Source organism: Choristoneura fumiferana, chromosome 2 (assembly GCF_025370935.1).
Source record: "Choristoneura fumiferana chromosome 2, NRCan_CFum_1, whole genome shotgun sequence".
Classification (NCBI taxonomy): domain Eukaryota; kingdom Metazoa; phylum Arthropoda; class Insecta; order Lepidoptera; family Tortricidae; genus Choristoneura; species Choristoneura fumiferana.
The window spans coordinates 15752619-15771066 of NC_133473.1; the positions used below are offsets into that span (position 1 = coordinate 15752619).

The window sequence follows — 18448 nt, forward strand, 5'->3', positions numbered from 1 at the left end:
CAATGTTTTCATTCAGTGTTTATTAACTTATACATTTCATATCTATGACTTTAAGTTATTGTAAAATTTATTTATTACATCATAATGTATAAATGTGTTTGTTATCGTTATCTGCCGGTGATACTCACCTTCCAATAACCTACTCTTGTATTACACAGTCATGGAAGACAAGGGTTGTAAGGGCTATGTTATATAATAACATTTATATGATTTGGCACAGCGTGTTAGGAACGGGACCTTGGATCACTAATAACTTCTAAATAAAATGGAGTCCAAAATATAACTTTTAACTTGAGACGAGACTTCTCTATATGATAGCATTGAGCGTATTTCGAAAGTATGGGTTACAATGTCTTATAGTAGGGTCTGGCTAAGTAAAAAGATACCTTAATAGTGCACATACGTCCACTTGAAAACAAAAATAGATATATGGATAAAAAAAAATGTTCTAGAATCTATTCGTAATCTTTCTAGATCCGCCGCGGACCCTGGCTTGGAGTCAAAAAGGGTGGAGTTTCGGAAGTCACTGCAAGAGACTCATTAGCCAGGCAATAGGAAGGATTTGATTTCAAAACAATTTAAAATTAATTATAGTCCTAAAGATTGGCATCAAATCTAATATAATACAGTTGCATCGTAATGGCGAAAGGTAGGCAGGTACAGTCAAGGGCAAAGATATCGCCACGGCCAAAGTTGCAAAAATATGTATACACGGCCTTAATGTCAAGTGCATAAAGTCGTGTATACATATTTTTGTAACTTTGGCCGTGTCGATATCTTTGCCCTTGACTGTAGGCAGTCATGAATGCGGCGCGTATAATATGGGTAATACACAGTATTTTGTTCGCGACATTCCTGTGGACACAAGGTAAACCCTATTTTTGTCAACTAGGTTCTCTTTTAGTCTATTTAAAAATATATAAATTTTGATGGCCACAGTTGTTCACAGGAAAGACGTCGTTGATTCTCATTTTGGGTATGACCCACATGCGCTGTCACTTGTCAATGGTACTTTCCGTAACTTTTGGCAAGACTGCATTTTCACGTCTTCGCGTTAGACTAACAAAATGTAGCTTGGCTAGTACGTGTACAATATTCTGTTATTTGTTTATTGTGATTAAAACTACTCTCATTCTATAGAATGAAACGATTACAATAAAAAGTTTGTTACAGTTACTGTATTGTATCCTCTACTCATAATAAAAATGTAACTCTTATGACTAAATGAAAAAGTCATTGCAGCAAATAGAAATGAGACCCGAGTTATATTGTCGCCATTCAGTCGTTTTCTAATAAGATACTCATTCTTAAATTACAATAAAACGCACTAAGTACTGCATCAAAAATTGTAACAAATCTTATAGTATAGTTATTTGTAGTGTGTAAAAATGTCGTATAATGCTCCAACTTTCACCGTGTATATCTTAACCTCCCTTAATGTATCACATATTTACTTAATTAATTTACATATTTTCACTCGCTCTCGTGCATTATTTGAGTACTAAATTTGAGCCGCCGTTTGAGCTGCCGTGTTGGTATAGATAGATAATAATTATATTTCTGTAACTATATAGTCGTGCTTGGTCTGTCTGTGAGCAATGTTTGGAAGAGATGTCGAAGCATTATACGACTGTTGAAAACTGTATATAACGATTTATCGGTTATATTGCAGTAAATACTATTGATTCCAAAAAGACTTTAAAACATATGTACGCTTATCAATTGTCCAATTATTTCAAGTCTGATTAATTAAAGCATTTTATTTTAATACAAAATGGAATGTCTATTGCTTGCTACGTTTTAAGAAATGGTCAAAGCTCAATTTGATAAATGGTCCATATTATTAGAATAGGTTGTCTTTCTTACATTGAAATATGTTAAGAAATGTTTGTTCGTCCGGCCTACGGTCTTTGTGCGACTACACGCGGCCATCTTGCTTAAAAACCACTATTTAAAACACTTAAACTATCATAAGTTAATATTTTCTCTTTAAATAAACCATAATTTTAGACCTCTTAATTCTACAACAAACCAATATAATTCATGACATGATTTTTGGCAGTTAGACTCGATTAAAGATTAATTACAAGATAATTTGTTTTAAATACTTTTCTTATCACTAAACAATCAACCTTGGACGTTTTTGCACCAAGGGCTTTAGCGGCCGTACCGAATAATTTTAAATTTAGCACCAACGTTTGAAGCCAATTAAAATTACCTTTTAATGTGATTTAATTTAAAGCCCTTGTTCAAAAAAATCTTAATAATATTAGAACACGAAAAATCGACTCGATTGATAAATTAAAACGAAGTAGCACACGACAGGTGTCGTGAACGTCAAGTTCTTGTAGCTGCTGTATTGTTGCGTGTGTGTTCACAGCACAGTTTCTATGTGTGTGCGAGCGACGCACAACGGCGTGCGTTAGTGTGCGCGCGTGTCGTCACGCGGGGGAGAGACAGCCGACGCGACGACCGCTTCCGCTGATTTTACTCTCATCGTCTGGAAACATGGACGTTTTAGTATTCGTGCTAACATTGACACTAAGCACCGCACCCCAAGCGAAAAGATTGGAAAATATCAAATAAGCTTTATTATAAAAAGTCTTACCATAAAACAACTATACCTATAAGAGCTAAAATAGTATTCAAACACCTTGCCCTTTGTTATTTGTTATATCATAATACTTTATTAAACCCAAACCATAATGTGCACACCATTCTTACACTAAATACTTTTGGGGTCTATTTCACCACTCATTGATAAATTTTGTGACAAATTAATGTAACGCCGTCTCTGTTTATTCGGACAAAACAAACTGAGACCGCATCGCAGATATCTATTAGACAAAATTTATCAATGAGTGGTAAAACAGGCCCAAAATTGTAAAATCCATACTGAACAAATCCAAAGATATCCAAGATAGGAAAGTAAATAGCACAACACACCAAAAAACTTCAGTGAAACCAGTAAACGTTTCGCTCGCTACATTTTACACATCAAACTAATTATAGTAACTTACTTCACTTGAGCTATACGTATAATGCATGTGGATGAGATTTTTAAAACAACCTTATGTAATACAGTAATTTTTGTGTAAAATTGCAGTCTTAATTTTTCGTATTTCGATTTTCAGACGGGTACAGCCTCAGTAGGTACCTATATAATGCAGAAAAATGTGTACCTGATTTGACTATACTTAGTTTTTATGCGACTGTTTTGCAACAAGACAATAAATTTTATGAAAAAATGTAATGAAATTTATTTTAAAACAATAAGGAACATTATGAACGACATATAGAAATAAAAATAAAATTGCTATAGATTGGAAATTTAGGAAAATCCAAAAGGAAAACCCAAGACCGTTTCTTTAGCATAGAGCAAAATCTTATCCCCAGCAGTTTTAGTACATTAGTGCGGTTAGTAACTTACTGGCGATGTGTTAGCGTCACCTGAGCAGTCGTCGTGAAGTGGACAGACCAAGTCCCCGAGCTCCAGCTCGTCTTTACTCTTCTTGCGCTTCAAAGAGAACTGACTCTTCTTTGGTACCTGATAATGATAACATTGAGACCATTACACCTATTCAGGAAATGGATTTAGTCGTCTGGTTTTTCCAGATAAGTATACTTGGAGCCGCTTGCACTGTCAGGGTTAAAAAATTAAATTGTCAATCCAGGGTTAGGGGTGACCGTTCCATATATTTTGACACTTCCTAACCTTGGGTTAACAGTTTTACGTTGGGCTTATGTAACCCAGAGGCCGTATTGCCTAACGTTTCTGACGCTCGCGATCGCAATCAAATGACAGTTTTCGCATACAAAAACTGTCATTTGATTGCGATCGCGAGCGTCAGAAATGAGAGGCAATACGGCCTCTGGTCTGCGCAAGCTGGTCTTCGGCTTCATCTGCACTTATCATCAGGTGAGATAGAGGTTAATCGTTGGTCAGTTTTAAATAAATAATATAGTTGATTCGAGCCACGCTAATAAATAGCATGACAACTTATACGCATATATAAATTGAACGCAGTTTTCTTCGTCTAAGCGTGTTTTTTGGAATTTAAAATATTGTAAAACTGCTACAGATGCCGAATAATATCGACATTTATAGTTTTTGCTTACCTTATATTTAGTGGTAGCTGTCAGCGGCTGATAACCCAGCGTTTGTTCCGCATTCCGCTTTTGCTGTATGACGTCGCGGCCAAGGAGGTCATTGAACCTGAAAAAAAAAACATGTAATGTATTTTTTTTTTAATTACGAATATGCTTGCTTAGTGAAATTAAAAAGCCACAGGAGATGCAGTTTCAAATATCGACCGGTGATACAATTTTTTTATAAGTAAAAAAAATCAAGTTAAGCAATTTTGAAAGTTGTAACCGTTTGTATCATGAAACTATCGGACTTGTTACTTTACAACGAACGCTTAGTAAAGCAAAAGGAAGTGCACCCTTAATTTTACATGATATTAGTTTTATGAAAAAATAAGATCTGTCAACCTAAGGCTACGTATGTACGCACTATGCGGTTAATCGCAAGGTTTTAGCGCGCCTTCTTTAAAGTACAGTCAGAGATAGCGACGCTAGCCGCGCGGTTTGTCACATAGTGCGTACGTAGCCTAATGTTGGTATTACCTTTGCGTAAGATGCCGCCTAAGCAGGGTCTTGTTAGCGGGAATGTTGAGCAACGCAGCCAGCAGTTCAGCCGTGAACCGTGGCTCCAGCAGCATTAGGCCTCCGTGTACTCCTGCGAAACATAAATAATGTGTAAACTAGGCCCGTAGGTAGGCGAGCCGCAGCGCCTGCAGCGCGATACTTCTCGACCTATTATTTGTAACACAACGTCAATATTTTATGCCATGTTTGAGAAAAGGTCTATTAAGCGTCGCAAGGTAACGCACTTGCATGATATTGGTACAAGTCTAAAATGGCCTTAACCTCTTCACCGCCACAAAACAAACGAAGCGACGTGCTGGACGCCACAGAAAAACCAGCGACAAATCAACTTGATTTTTGATTCCATTGTAGAAAGATTAATTTCTAGTTGAATGTTGGTCATGTACAGATGACCTTGGCGTGTGAGGCATTCCATTGGCTGTCGCGACTGGTCGACTCTGGCGGTGAAGTGGTTAATATTGCATATAGTTACCGGCGCCCCGCAAGTTAGGCGCGTATTCCGCCAAGTCGATCTGCTTGAGCCACTGCATGACGCGATGGGAGCTCCAGCGCGCGATCTCGGCCTCCGTGTCGCCCGCGCCCGCCGCCTCGCCCTCCGCCGCGCGCCGGATCATCGTGTCCGGCGAAAACTTGTTGTCGCGGAGCACTTGGATGCCTGAGGTCATAAATCATCATCATTATCGTCATATCGGGCGTAGGGCATCCATTGTTGGATTCAGGCCTCCCATACCCCCATGTGATTCCCCTCGTGTTGCGGGTGTCCATGGGCGACGGTGATCGCTCTCCATCAGGTGACCCGTCTGCTCGTTTGCCCCTTCGTTTAAAAAAAATACACCTCCAATTGCCTGGGTTATAATTAGTTATAAGGTGTGGTTCGGATGATTGGATAAAACAGAATGCTGTTGTATAAAAGGCCGCTTCGTTGCCGCCACGAGACGGGCTAACAGCTTGTTTTTGCGATTTATCAAGTACGCACGTATGCACGACTGTCGCATATGTACGTAGTACGTAGCAATAACAGCCAGCGCTAATAAATAACTTACGTGCCACAGTGTGTTTACTTTGTGTTTTACTTAAGCAAGTAAATTTGCAAGTGAATTAGCTGTTAATTCATTGTAACCAAGATAAAATATCTAATTGACCTCTTATCTATTTCATTGAACAAGTACAGAATGTTCCTCTGTAAATATAGGAGTGGTGTTGGGAACTAATAGTGCATTTTCTGTTAGCTAAGTTCCTGAAATTGTATAAGTACCTACATCAAATCAATTTATGCACTTTATGCATTTCTTTTATTTTGCCAGTCTCAGGAAGTTTGTTTTATATTAATAGTGAGACAGGAGCACGCTCATCGTCGCTTCGCTCGGTTAACGAATTATTAATGTTATGCATGCATGATGTGTTTGCTTATAATTGGATAAATACTCTGTTATTACATTATGCCGTAACATTATATTGTAAGTTTTATAGTGTTGTATCTGTTGGCAAACCAATAAATAAATAACTAACCTAACCGTAAAATTTTAATTTTAATACAAGCTTTTTTGCTGACTGTACTTTTTGTTGACTGTACTTGCACTGTCACCCAAACTACGTTTGCATACCAAATTTCAAGTCGATGCTATTAACCGTTGAAGAGTTCCGTCCTGCGGAGACGATCCTGGCTGGACTACTAGACTATTGTATTGTCACGCGATTTACATAAGTATTCCAAATTTAAAGTTAATCTGACTACTGGAAGTAAGTTAAATTTAACTTACAAGATTTGACTACAGACAGACAGACAACGGGACAGGTGAAACTAAATAAAAGCTTGTAAATAAAAAAGATCAGATCAATGATGTAGTTTGTTGCGTCGAGCGCACAAGGCGACAATATGCGCGTACGTGAGGCCGCGCCCGTCCAGCGCGCGTCGCTGCCCCGCGCACTGTACGTACCGCGTCGCACGGCGAGCGCGTGCAGCGCGTGCGAGACGCGCAGCTGCGCGTGCAGCTCTGCGTGCGTGAGGCGGTGCAGGCCGCGCCCGTCCAGCGCCGCGTCGCTGGCGGCCGCGCGCGCGCCGCACACGCCCACGTCCTCCAGCCAGCGGAGCACCCACGCCGTGTCCAGAGCCCCCGACGCCGTCAGCATCGGATCGCCATGACCACCCTGGAACAATCAAAAGTTTGGTCCCACAGTTGACTTTAAATCGTCTCCCCATTATCATGTTTTGTCCAGTGCGTGCCGTAACTAGGGCGATACCAGCGACACCCAGGCACAGAGCACACACCTGGAGGGGTGCAGAAACCACAGGTCCAGCCAGAACCACAAAATTTTCAAGAGCGTAATAATGGAATCACGCACCGGGAGCATAAAATGCTCACTGGACCTGTCTTCCCTGCAAGGTATTTCTGTTATTGCCTTGCTAAATTCCCCATTTGCATCTCACAGTCATGTAAGTCCATTATCTTCGCTTTTGCTGATCTATTCTATTCAGGATATCAGTCGGTCTCTTTCTTAAGCACAGTGTTTCTAATCCTAATTCTGTCTGATTGGGATTTTACAACATGTGGCAACTATCTCTTGTTGGTTAAGTATTGTTCAAATGAGCCGAAATATAAATAATAAAAAACTAACGATGATGTAACTGCGATTCCTGACGAGTTTTGTTGATTTGGTTTCGATTTAGTTACACTGAACGTAAAACTTACTAGTAGATCAGTAAGGGCGAGCACAATCTTCTTCCTGTGCATGGGATGTTTGAGCGCCAGCTCCTTCTCTATAGCATTATGCGAGGCTGCCGCGATGACGCCGCGCGCGTCGGGCGTCGCTCCGAGCCAAGCGCGCGCCGCCGGGACATAAGTCTCCAGACCGAGACTTTCCAGCCAACCGCACGTTGTCTCGCAGTCCCATTGCCTGAGGTCCGTAGTTTGCCTGAAAGTTTTTCATTAACCTATGTCAATCTCTGTCTTCTCCATAGAAGATTCTCCACAAATCAAATAAGAGTCAGGCAAAACGTCTCCAAAATCGGTATTTAAGAAGATTAATACGTTTTAAGCTATTTCCAAAATACAGCACCACAGGAATTCGCATTTTGTTGTAATTTCATGCCAAATTAGTAGATTGCTCTAGTGTCATATTTTGAAGCCGTGAAAAGAGAAGAAGTTGTACCTCGAAGAATTGCCAAATACAAGTTAAAGTTAAGTACTCCAAGACGGGGTACTTACTGTACCCCTTTTGTTAGTAAGACTACTTCTGTCGCCTGGCACCTGGCACTATGACTCACCACGGCATGGTCTGGTGCTTGCGCGGCGGAGTGGACACTCTGAGCGAGGAGCGCGCCAGTTCGTCGCCTTCCAGCCGCACGCCGCCGCCGCTGCCGAGCCGCGCCCGAACCTCGCGCAGTGAGGGCGACGGGCTGCCGCGCGCTGTCTCATCTTTTTCCGCTGGGGTAAATGAGACAGAAAGTCATTACGAAATCTACCGTAAAAGCTATATTTTTTTGTATAAGAAATGGATTTCGAAACAGTAAGATTATCTATATTATTTTGGAAGTTAGTTAAACATAAGTGCTTTATTTGCAGAAAACTTTAAATCTTTGATATAATCTGTGAGGGAATATTTTTTCACTTGTCAATAACTACAGAACTAAGCTAACGACAAATACAATACATATTAATGATAAAGCGTCGAGTTTTTTATGACTAAAGGAAGTATAAATAACAACACGTAAAGCGATTTCAAATGGAAGGTAATAAATTATTGTGAGCTAAAGCAAAATAATTATAACCTCGTTTTTGAAGGTTTTCTGTTAATCACGTGTTGAAGCCGTACCTCAAAAGCTTAGGGATATCGAGCACAAGGTCAAGGATCACGTACGTCGATTCTGCATCATCCAACGCAAAACCGACGTCGTATATTCATTCAAGTAACTGCCAGATGGAAAAACGCTCTAACTTTACTTAAATTATGTATCAGGTTAATCTTCTGTTTACTTCGATAATATTTCGGCGTGTTAATCTTTTGTTCGTTGCTAATATTACACTAGATCGCACCACACACAATGAGGTTTTCTGTGACGGGCTAGTTGGCGCTAGCGTCGTGAGGAGCTTTTTTTATCAAACCGTGGCAAACGAGCAGGCGGATCACCTGATGGTAAGTGATCACACGTTTGACAATTTTGACATTTGTGTCATGTTTATGATTGGTTTAACAACTATTAAATGAGCCAATCGCAAGCAAGTTAAACAGACCTCTATACTAACACCATCTCGCGATATTTCACCTGTCAATAAACCCTCATTAATGATGTATTCAAGCAACCGCGTTGATCGGCCTCAGCAAGTCATGACATCTGTATTTAAGTTTCGTTTTAAAGAAAGTATTATTTCGCCAATATAAAGCAAATTTATGTGCCAGGAAGGGGAATATTTAATAGTAATAGCGGTTAGCGCGTTTTTCCCTGGCGCGGCTAAGGCAGGGGGCACACAGCATGCTAAGCTCAGACCCCGACCTAGGTTCGGCACGGACTGTCCGCGCCCCCGCGCCACCACCATCGTGTGTTTACCGAACGCGCGCGCGTCCGTCGCGAGCACGGACGAACGCGGCAGCGACGAATACATGTGCGTGTTGCGTTCGATCTGACGCCCGTAGTTCGCTGGTGGTGTCTGGAATACACAAGTTGTTGAGTTTTAATAATGAAAATTCGAAATTTTGCTACGGAGCCTTTCACTATGATTTCCTTGACGAAAGAATGAGATGTCAACATGCAGTAGCACAAACATTCACCTTGTTACATGGTTCAGTTTGTTCGAATTTACATTATTTCCGTGTAGTGTTGTAAAAAAAAACATGAATAAAGAGGTTTTTTTTCTAGTTTTTTTCTATCAAGAAGACGAAAACAAAGTCTGATTCTAATCTATCTAGATTGTTATTGTTCACTATGAGTCCATGTTACTATTTTTTAATTCTTTTTTTTTTACAATCAGTTAGTAATTTGATATTTTATAAACAATAATTATTTTTTTCAATTTACGTCACTGCCCGTGTATACCAATGCAAGGCTTACCCTCGGAGGCGCCGGGCGAGCCAGCGGCGTGTCGGGTAGAGGCGGCGAGCGCTCCAACACGCCCCTCGCCGCCGCCTGCAGCCGAACCTCGCTCAGCTTTGACAGAAGCTCCAGCTTTTGCGTCTCTAGCGACGAGCGTTGCAGCATTTCCTGGAAGCAAATGTCACGAAATAAAATACGAGGGAAGACGATACAGAAAATATGAAAAATAAATTTTCAATTCAGTGATTGATTTTCTTAAAAACGTATTGTGCATTTGTTTTTCGATAGGTACCGCCTCAAAACTATAATAAGCGAATATATGCATTAATAATTTGAAAACTCTGTTATGTTCTGTTCAATTTTACGTGCAAATCCTTAGACAGTGCGCCAATTTAAGGATAAACGTACCGAACTCAGCAGGCGAAGGCGGTTAGCTCGCTCGGCTAAGAGCAACGATGCATTTAATTTTGTTAAACGGAATTTGGAGAAGCTCAGTGTTTAATATAGGCAGGTTTATAGTCCCTATATAAGTGCATATAAAGTTGGTACTTTAGTTCGTGGACATGAGCTATTGTTTTTTTTATTAGTATTTAGTATTAAAGAATCGGCATTACGGATCGTAAAGCGAAATACATCTTACTTCTTAGTAATATTATAAACGCGAAAGTGTGTATGGATGAACAGAACGGATTTGCATGAAATTTGGCATACAGGTAATATATACCCTGGATTAACATATAAGTAGGCTACTTTTTATCCCGAAATAATGTATTGTTCCTGTGGGATCAAAAAAGTTTAAGCTACATACTAATTATGCGCGAGCGAAGCCGCGGGCAAAAGCTAATCGATAATAACGCGATCAGAAAATCACCTCCCCGATTACTGACAAGCGGACTTTAGAAATCAGCGAGGGCATTTCAAAGAAATGTTAAGGAAGTTCGAGAGTCGTTATCGCAGTATGACGCACACCTGAACTGAAGGACTCCCCAGACGAAAAGCGGAGTGTATCTGGAGAGCTACAATAAAACTCTCGGCAGTTACAATTTTACCGGAACAAAACTCAAATGGAAAATCACCATTAAACCAGACCTTTTAATGCGTACTCAAGGCACCTTTAAAAGCCCCCTTTGGGGAACTAATTGCATTTTGTTCGACGCTAAATATGGTTGAGATCCTCTCTGAAAATCATTATAAATGCGACGCTCAAGGAATTGTATAAGCGAGGGTCAGCGATGATATAGTATTAGCATAAAATCTGCATGGCAGATAAGAGATGAATATGGAATGCCTATTTACCTTGGCTTTGTGTTTAGCTTTTGCCGCGCAGCTCATATAGTTTTCCGATCCCGTATAGACACAAGAGGCAGTCTACGATAAACGATAATATCTTCGGGGGCACAATGCATAGTTGACATTATGATCTGACTTCAAGAGACATTGACTAGAATATGCGTATATTCAGTATATTGTGATTGAAGGTGTAAAAACAATAAAGTCTTCCGGCATTGCGCGAACAGACATCATCAAATCAGTATCTGGAGCAAACATATGTGGAACAGGCTTTTAACCTGTCTAAATAACGCATTCATCGGTAGCAATAGGGAACGAACGTAAACACGTCGACCTACTTGTAACGAAACTTTATCAATCACATTTTATAGTGGCTTTTACTCGCCGGCGCGCGCTATCTCGACTGTTTAATAAAAAGCGCATCTGGCATAGTTAACGCGATGTATGGACGCCGACGTGAGTAAATGGATTATAGAAATAGATTGTTTGTTTTCATTGCCCATTCCTTATTCTGAATGTACGCCGTTTGAATGAGTACTATGTACATTAATTTTGCACCTAGAAATTCGGGGCAGCGGCTCCTTTATTGCTTTTTCACTTTCAATTTTGTTTGAAAGTTTCGAAGGCAATACGAAGCCGTTATGCCACTACATATACTCGTACTTACTAGCCCATCTTCATTTAGCTAAATACGTTGGACCTATTTATTTAACAAGATTTATAATAAAATGGCAGACCGCTAGTTATATATCTAACGGCTTCTTCAGCTCATCGGGATGCAAGACGCACCGTGGCGTGCGTGTAGGTACCTACCCACGAGCGTGTAATTATTTTGTAGAGGCTGTGGATTTCATTAGTTTTCCAGGCCCGGTGTATGACTCAACACTATTTCAAGCTCCATGAAAACGATCTAGCTAGAGCCGTGTATCAATCGATGAGACTAAATAGATATTAGCAGGGGAAGCAGATAGAAAACAGCACACGTCGCGTATATTTAAAATGCCTAATGAACACACAATCAAAATGGATAACGAATCTGTGTTTTCTAAAGTTCAAAATGTTTTAACGGGTATTACTTACTCAAACTCATGGGAGTAGGTAAATTAATTATCTTTTTGCATCAACTCTCAATGGAAGTTTGACCTACTTCTCAAAACAGGAGGCTTTGCATAGGCTGACCGTACACTGTTATGCAACCGTTTTATATTAAATTGCAAGTGCCGTGCTTTGAGACTACAAATAAAATGTAGTTAGATAAAATGCACGGCAAGGATGTTTATACAGTTACAAAGCGCTACGTGCTCGCCGCGCCTCCTGGATTTCTAGACAGCCGGTTTCATATTACTTTAGAATCAATAGAAGTTATATACCCTCTCCTACGTCGCTACACTCTTGACAGAATGGACGTCGGTTGAGGATTCAGTAGTGAACCTTCATGACGATTTTCTTGAAAAAATAGTGTGGTGGTTTCCGCTTGCATTCCACACTGTAGTCTGGAGTTCGTAATTGGCAGCAGGGCACTGCTGCCCACAAAACACACCAGGGCCCTTTTTACGACACCCACGGGACGAGATGGGTCCGTCCTATTTTAAAACCGGGCACCTCACGGACTGTTAAGTTTTAACAAAACAAATCAAATCTTTAACCCCCTGTTTCACCGTCCATTGATTAAATTTATCTGACGGATAAATGTGATGCCGTCTCTGTTTGTTTTGTTCGAATAGACGGAGACGGCATCACATTTATCCGTCAGTTAAAATTAATCAATGGTTGGTGAAACAGCCCCTAAATGTTTCCATATGATTTAAGAACGAAGCTGGTCCTTTCAGGATTGCAAATAAAAAAGTGCGAACGTGTACTTTCAGCAGTACCTAGCCGCAACAGGCAGTCTGAAAGCGTACAACACCAGACGCCCGCATAACTCAGTGACATAAAAGAATCTAGCCCGAGCAATCCGCGTAGTGTAGTTTGCTGTTTTGCATCTAACACGCAAGCATAACACGTATAATGAACTGCGGACAAAAAGTGTAGGTAGACCAAGAGTTTTCTGCGGCTTGTAGTATTTGATTTGTGTATATAATTGGCATCGTTAGTGTAATAAAGAGCGTTCAATATTCAATATTAGCATTATTATATCGAGAAGACAACATTTCAATGCACGAATGAATTCTACGGTGTATTGATGTATGGATGAATTTTAAAGTAAAGTTTCGTTCCACACTAACTTAATCGAATGTGTGCTGTTATCACTAACGCATAGATTTTTGTTAATTCTATAGTGTTGTACTGATTGGCGAACTAAAATAATAAAAACAAATAGAAAAACTAATACGCAAGAAGTAAAAGTGGCAAACCTTATTGTATGCAAATTCATAAATTACCTAATAATACAGAACTCAAGTTTTACTTTCATCGGTGTAAATCTATTAATAAATCACTATTTTACACTATTGTAATGAATGCGATAAGTAGAGTTTGACAAGGTAGTACAAGACTTTTTAAGATTAACCTGGTTAACGCGGTGCCTTTCTTGTATATGAAACTCAGTAAACCTACACCCGACCCTATATTACGTATAATACCGTCAAGTGAAGGACATTGAATTTCCGGAGGCCAAGCCGTTTTAAATAATATATTATGAAACAGCAGTTAGCGTAAGTAGTTGGTAATCAGAATTCGCGGTGCCGTGAGGTGTCTGGCGCGCCAGCGCCAGGAATTGTACAGCCCACGCTGTCATGATTATTCAATAGGCCTATTTGCAAGGATCTAGGCCACTCAGAATGTTAAAGAGTTTTACTTAACACTCCTTTACTCTCCTCGCGTACGATGGGAAAATGTTAGAATTCTACGCGACTGGAGACAAATTATTTATGACAACAAGAAATTACTTTAGATTAACTTCCCATTAAGTAGGTACTCCCTACATATTCACACATAATTACTGTTATAACCCATTAATAATAATAATAAAATCATTTATTGCCACAGAAAATAAGACAGGATTACACAATCAAAAAAAACATAAGCAGGTGGCAATAGGCTCAGGCTCAGCATAAGCTGCGAGCAAAGGAAACTTGCAGCGCTGAATTTCGGCCTGCGCCCGTCCCACATTCATTACAGACAGTGGAATAAAGAACACTAAGGGCCTGTTTCACTACTCATTAATAAATTTTATGTGACAGATAAACGTGATGTCATCTCTGTTTATTCGAACAAAACAAACAGAGACCAGCATCACAGGTCTGTCTGTCACATAAAATTTATCAATGAGTAGTGAAACAGATCCTACCTAACTAAATCTTATCTTAATTGAGCGCCGCAATGAAATTCGAAATTATCCTACGGTCAATAAATCGAAATTATCATCAGTTGCTGGCGTAGGTGGTTAGCAAGCTTAACCGCAAAATGTTGAAACTTGCCGGGCATGTCTCTCTAGTTGTGAAGTTGCTCGGCGGAAAACCAAGTTGGACCCGTAAGAAATACTAAGTATTTTATCAAGTAGCTCTCTGTTTACAGAAAATACAATTTGCGAAGATCTTACGGAAAGCTCTTACGGCGTTAAATCCAATTGTATACGAGGCGTGTTTGAAACGAAATAACATGAAAGATAACTATTTTCAGGATATATTCCTTTTCGGTTGGTTTTGTTTCTTATTTAATAGTTTCGCACAATATGACTTGCATGAAATAAAAACAAAACCCTGCGAGGACAATACGAACACTTGTTTTATGCAGCTGTAAACAGCGGAAGCATACCTATTCGTACCTTACCCTTTGTTAATGTAATGACTGTAAAAGGAAAATAATTTATAAAGCGAACTTTGAACTTCGTTGCTTACCGTCCCGCTTATATTATTTAATAGGTACGTCACGAACTTCGATTTTCGAATTTCATAGTAGCCCCTCCGCTAAGAGAATAATAAGAGAAATAGCAGTGTCACTCAAGCTAAAAACGCGACAGCATACCTACAGCTCAGTCCGTAACTAAGTTAAGTGCTCAAAATATAATGAATTATTGCGGAGATCAAAAAGGTTTATTTCCATTTCATTCGTATGCAACTTTATATACCTAAACCCTATGAAAACATGGAAAAACGTGTGCTCATTGGCAGCGGGACAAACGAGAAAGTGGCGTCGTCGATTGTGAATGGAGGAATTTAGTAATAGTTCTAGAATGCAGTTCGATCGAACTCTATTCTTGTAATTTGTTGGTCCTTTGAGCCGTCTCTTCCTTCTCCTTTCCTTCGACCTGTAACCCATCGGCAGCTTACCTTTTGCAGCCTCTGCTCAGCATCATCCAGCCTCTGCCGGGCGTCGAGCAGAGCACGCTCCAGGTCGGCCATCTTGTCGCTCTGCGCCGCCACCTGTTCCGACAGCACTTGCACTTGCAGGTGAAGACTCTCCTTGTCCGCTTCGAGCCGCCGCACTCGGTCTTCGGCATCGTTCTGCAAGGAAGTCAACGTTTGATTTAACGGGTTTGATTAAGATTAGAAGGTGATCGAATTGTGGACTTATTAGATCATCCCGTGAAAAAATTGTATAACCCTTATTTTGTTACGTAACTTACATTTCAGGGCAGAAGAGAACGTAAGAGTGGGTAAATAAAATAGGTACCCTAAGCATATCCAGTACATTTATATGAAATAACGAAAAATTTTACGTACCTAATGGCAATGTTATTTACAAGCAATAATTTAACATTCATTGCATAAAAAAAAGTAAAAACATGCGATCACCATTATTAAAAATACATAACAAACAGTTAAAAAACAATAGCGCCCATGTGTTTTGTTTACTGAATAGGTAACACCAAAAGAAAGAGTTAGTAGTTACATTCATTTTCCAAAAAAAAAAAATATGTAAATTCAATTATAAAAATCTTATATTGAATGAATAAATAAACTAAACTAACTAATTATAAACGTACTTTCTTCATTTCATACATTTTGTTAAAAATTTACTTAATTTATTTATTTTATTTTATTCATGGCTGTCCATGAAGACTATACCTATAATAACTATTCAAATTCATTTCTAAGCTCATTATTCAATTTTCAAATCATCTAGGTACAAATTTAATTTGTATATAACAACCCAAAACAAGGAACACGAAAACATTGGCGATTATTATGCTAGCAATTTATACCTTGTAAGATCTTGAAGGTACTGGTGGAAGTGATGGGTGTGAGGGCCAAGAGCGATCATGCATATAGCATGGCGGAGGAGCGGGAGGTCCGTGGCACCAGCACATGGGGGGCCACCAGCCCCCCTCGGGTCCCGGCCATCGAAAGTGTTCATACGAGTTCCAGCGACGCTGGAGTTCAGGCGGTGTCTCCTCAACCCGAGGGCGTCGTGGGCGCGGCGACGCGCGGACACTAGATGGGTGCTGCGGTGGCTTGGTTGACAGTGACGACCTAGTTTTACGGTCGCGGTCATTGCGGTCGGCGGGTGCTCGCCGACGTCTGTCCAAGCTACCCGATGCTTGCTCTTCCGTTCGCGACTCAATAGATGTCGGTTCCACTACATCCGACATGTTTTCGCTTGGCATCCATTTGAACGCGTCGTCTCGCCGCGTCGAGTTATCTAGCCGCCTCGGGGTTAGCGTGCGGTAATCGCCGTCACCGCTTCGTGCTTCAAAATCCTGTAAGTCCGAGTCGTCATCGATGGAAGAACTGGATTCGGTGTCGCTGGAGTCTGCGCGCGCCGGGACGCTCGCCTCCGGCCAAGCCGTACACTTTACAGTCGCTTCATCAGGGCTGTCCGAATCGCCGCCTGTTACGAGATTAATTGTCAAGAGTATGAGCGAATCGAGCGACCGGGGAGCCTCATGAACGATTCGAACTAACCCATGGGCGAGTACATATAGGAGCGCACGGCGGGGTGTACGTAGCCCGCCGCCGCGCGCTCCTCGTCCTCGTCGAAGGGCTCCGTCAAGTACTCGCGATCGGACATGAGGCTCCGCACAAGCGACACTGCGCGACAATCTCTCTGTACGAGTCACCGGCGTAACTCTATTTTAAATTTTGGCTGCGTTCCAGTGTTACGCTACGTCAGTGCATCGTCCACGCATAGTAATTACGTACTCTCGTTCGGGGGCGGCTCCTCGCTGGACTGCACGGACGCAGAGTCGCGCTCCGAGGCCTCCGACGCAGTGGACAGCGGCCGCTCGCTGCACCCCGACGCACGACGTAACTCTTCTCTACTAGAACGCACTCCTCCACTAGTGCAACTCTGAATCGGCGAAGAGCGTAGTTTGGGTGCTCTATGTTTGCCCTCACTCGCAGAACGACTGTGCAGAGCCGCGATGGTGGCTGCCACTACCGAGCCTCCGCGGCCGAGCTCGCGCATGTTTTAGATCAAAATGAGCAGCGCTTAATAGAGTAGGGCCGACGCCCGCGCCCGGAAATAGATCGCGGTATGGGCGCCTGAAACATTCCGGACACATTTCCCCCATTGATCCATGGTTTATACGAAAATAATGGATGAAAAACACAAAATCCCGTAAATCAGGGAGCTCTTTATTAGTGGCCGTTCCAAATGTTAGCGTTAAGTTATTTCACAGACTAACACAGAGCACTGATCAACTGCATTGAACCATCGATGCAGTTAATAAACAATTATCGTACAAAAAGAACGTAGCATAAGCGATAGTAAGGCGTGCTGCGCGTCGCACACAATTTGTCTCACTCACCGGCATGCAGTTGACGCCTTCGTAAAGCGAGCGGCGCGGGCGCCCCCACCCACCACCGCGCTCCTCAGTGCATGTGCTCTTAGCATACGACTCTGTGCTCACACCCCATTCATGCGCCGGGCTGAAACTTGCCGACTGGCATTCGACAACTCCGTAGATATATTCAGGGTTGTAGGGCGGTGGTTGTGGCGGGTAATAGAATGGCGCACTTGGCTCTATAGGGTCGAATTCATGAAGTTCGTGGCGTGAATTCAAACAGTTCATACTTGCACTTCCCAATCTGCATTTAAACAAGATACACTTTGTTATGGCGAACAATAGGTACCACTTCGCAAATTATTAGGCTTGTCAGATAAACCTACGAGTAGCACGAGCAAGCACCTAACTCGACATGGAATTTCATCTAATTCGTTTAGTCGGCCCAAACGGCTGGGAAATGGATAGTTTAGTTTGGGATTATCACTCACTTCACCTAATTCTGGTTCACTGAGCACTACGCCTCCAAGGTTGTTATAGTGTCCGAGTGTAATGAGCATCTGTCTAATGCTGTGTGACAGGCATCTTCATCGACGTTATTGCCATGGCGTAATAAGAATAATACTCCCCTCGTCTCGGAAATAGATCGACAGCTGTTCCCTGGAGAACATCCGATAAAGCGAGACTTCAGCGTTAGCGGCGACCACATGTTGTTCTAAGAAAAGTTCCTACTTAAAACGAAATCATTAACATCTTTTAATTGCCTTATTCAAAGCTTATCCATGATTGTG

General features: G+C 41.3%; 1 protein-coding gene across 4 annotated transcripts; it reads right to left on the reverse strand.

The window, feature by feature from the left end:
* Position 1: 1 nt before the first annotated feature.
* Liprin-beta (liprin-beta 1) lies at positions 2–17667 on the reverse strand. Of its 4 annotated transcripts, none has more exons than XM_074110614.1 (13): positions 17074–17667; positions 16137–16762; positions 15262–15435; positions 9719–9868; positions 9218–9317; positions 7937–8096; positions 7362–7584; positions 6609–6819; positions 5144–5326; positions 4630–4741; positions 4120–4216; positions 3431–3547; positions 2–2500 (listed from the first exon to the last, which is right to left on the reverse strand). In XM_074110614.1, the coding sequence occupies exons 1-13, from the start codon at positions 17336–17338 to the stop codon at positions 2423–2425; spliced, it is 2496 nt and encodes an 831-aa protein (XP_073966715.1). In that variant the 5' UTR covers positions 17339–17667; the 3' UTR covers positions 2–2422. The 4 variants fall into 4 exon arrangements, with proteins under 4 accessions (XP_073966715.1, XP_073966707.1, XP_073966697.1 ...); XM_074110606.1 differs by having other exon boundaries at positions 3451–3547; positions 9164–9317; XM_074110596.1 differs by having other exon boundaries at positions 9164–9317.
* Between the last annotated feature and the right edge of the window lie 781 nt (positions 17668–18448).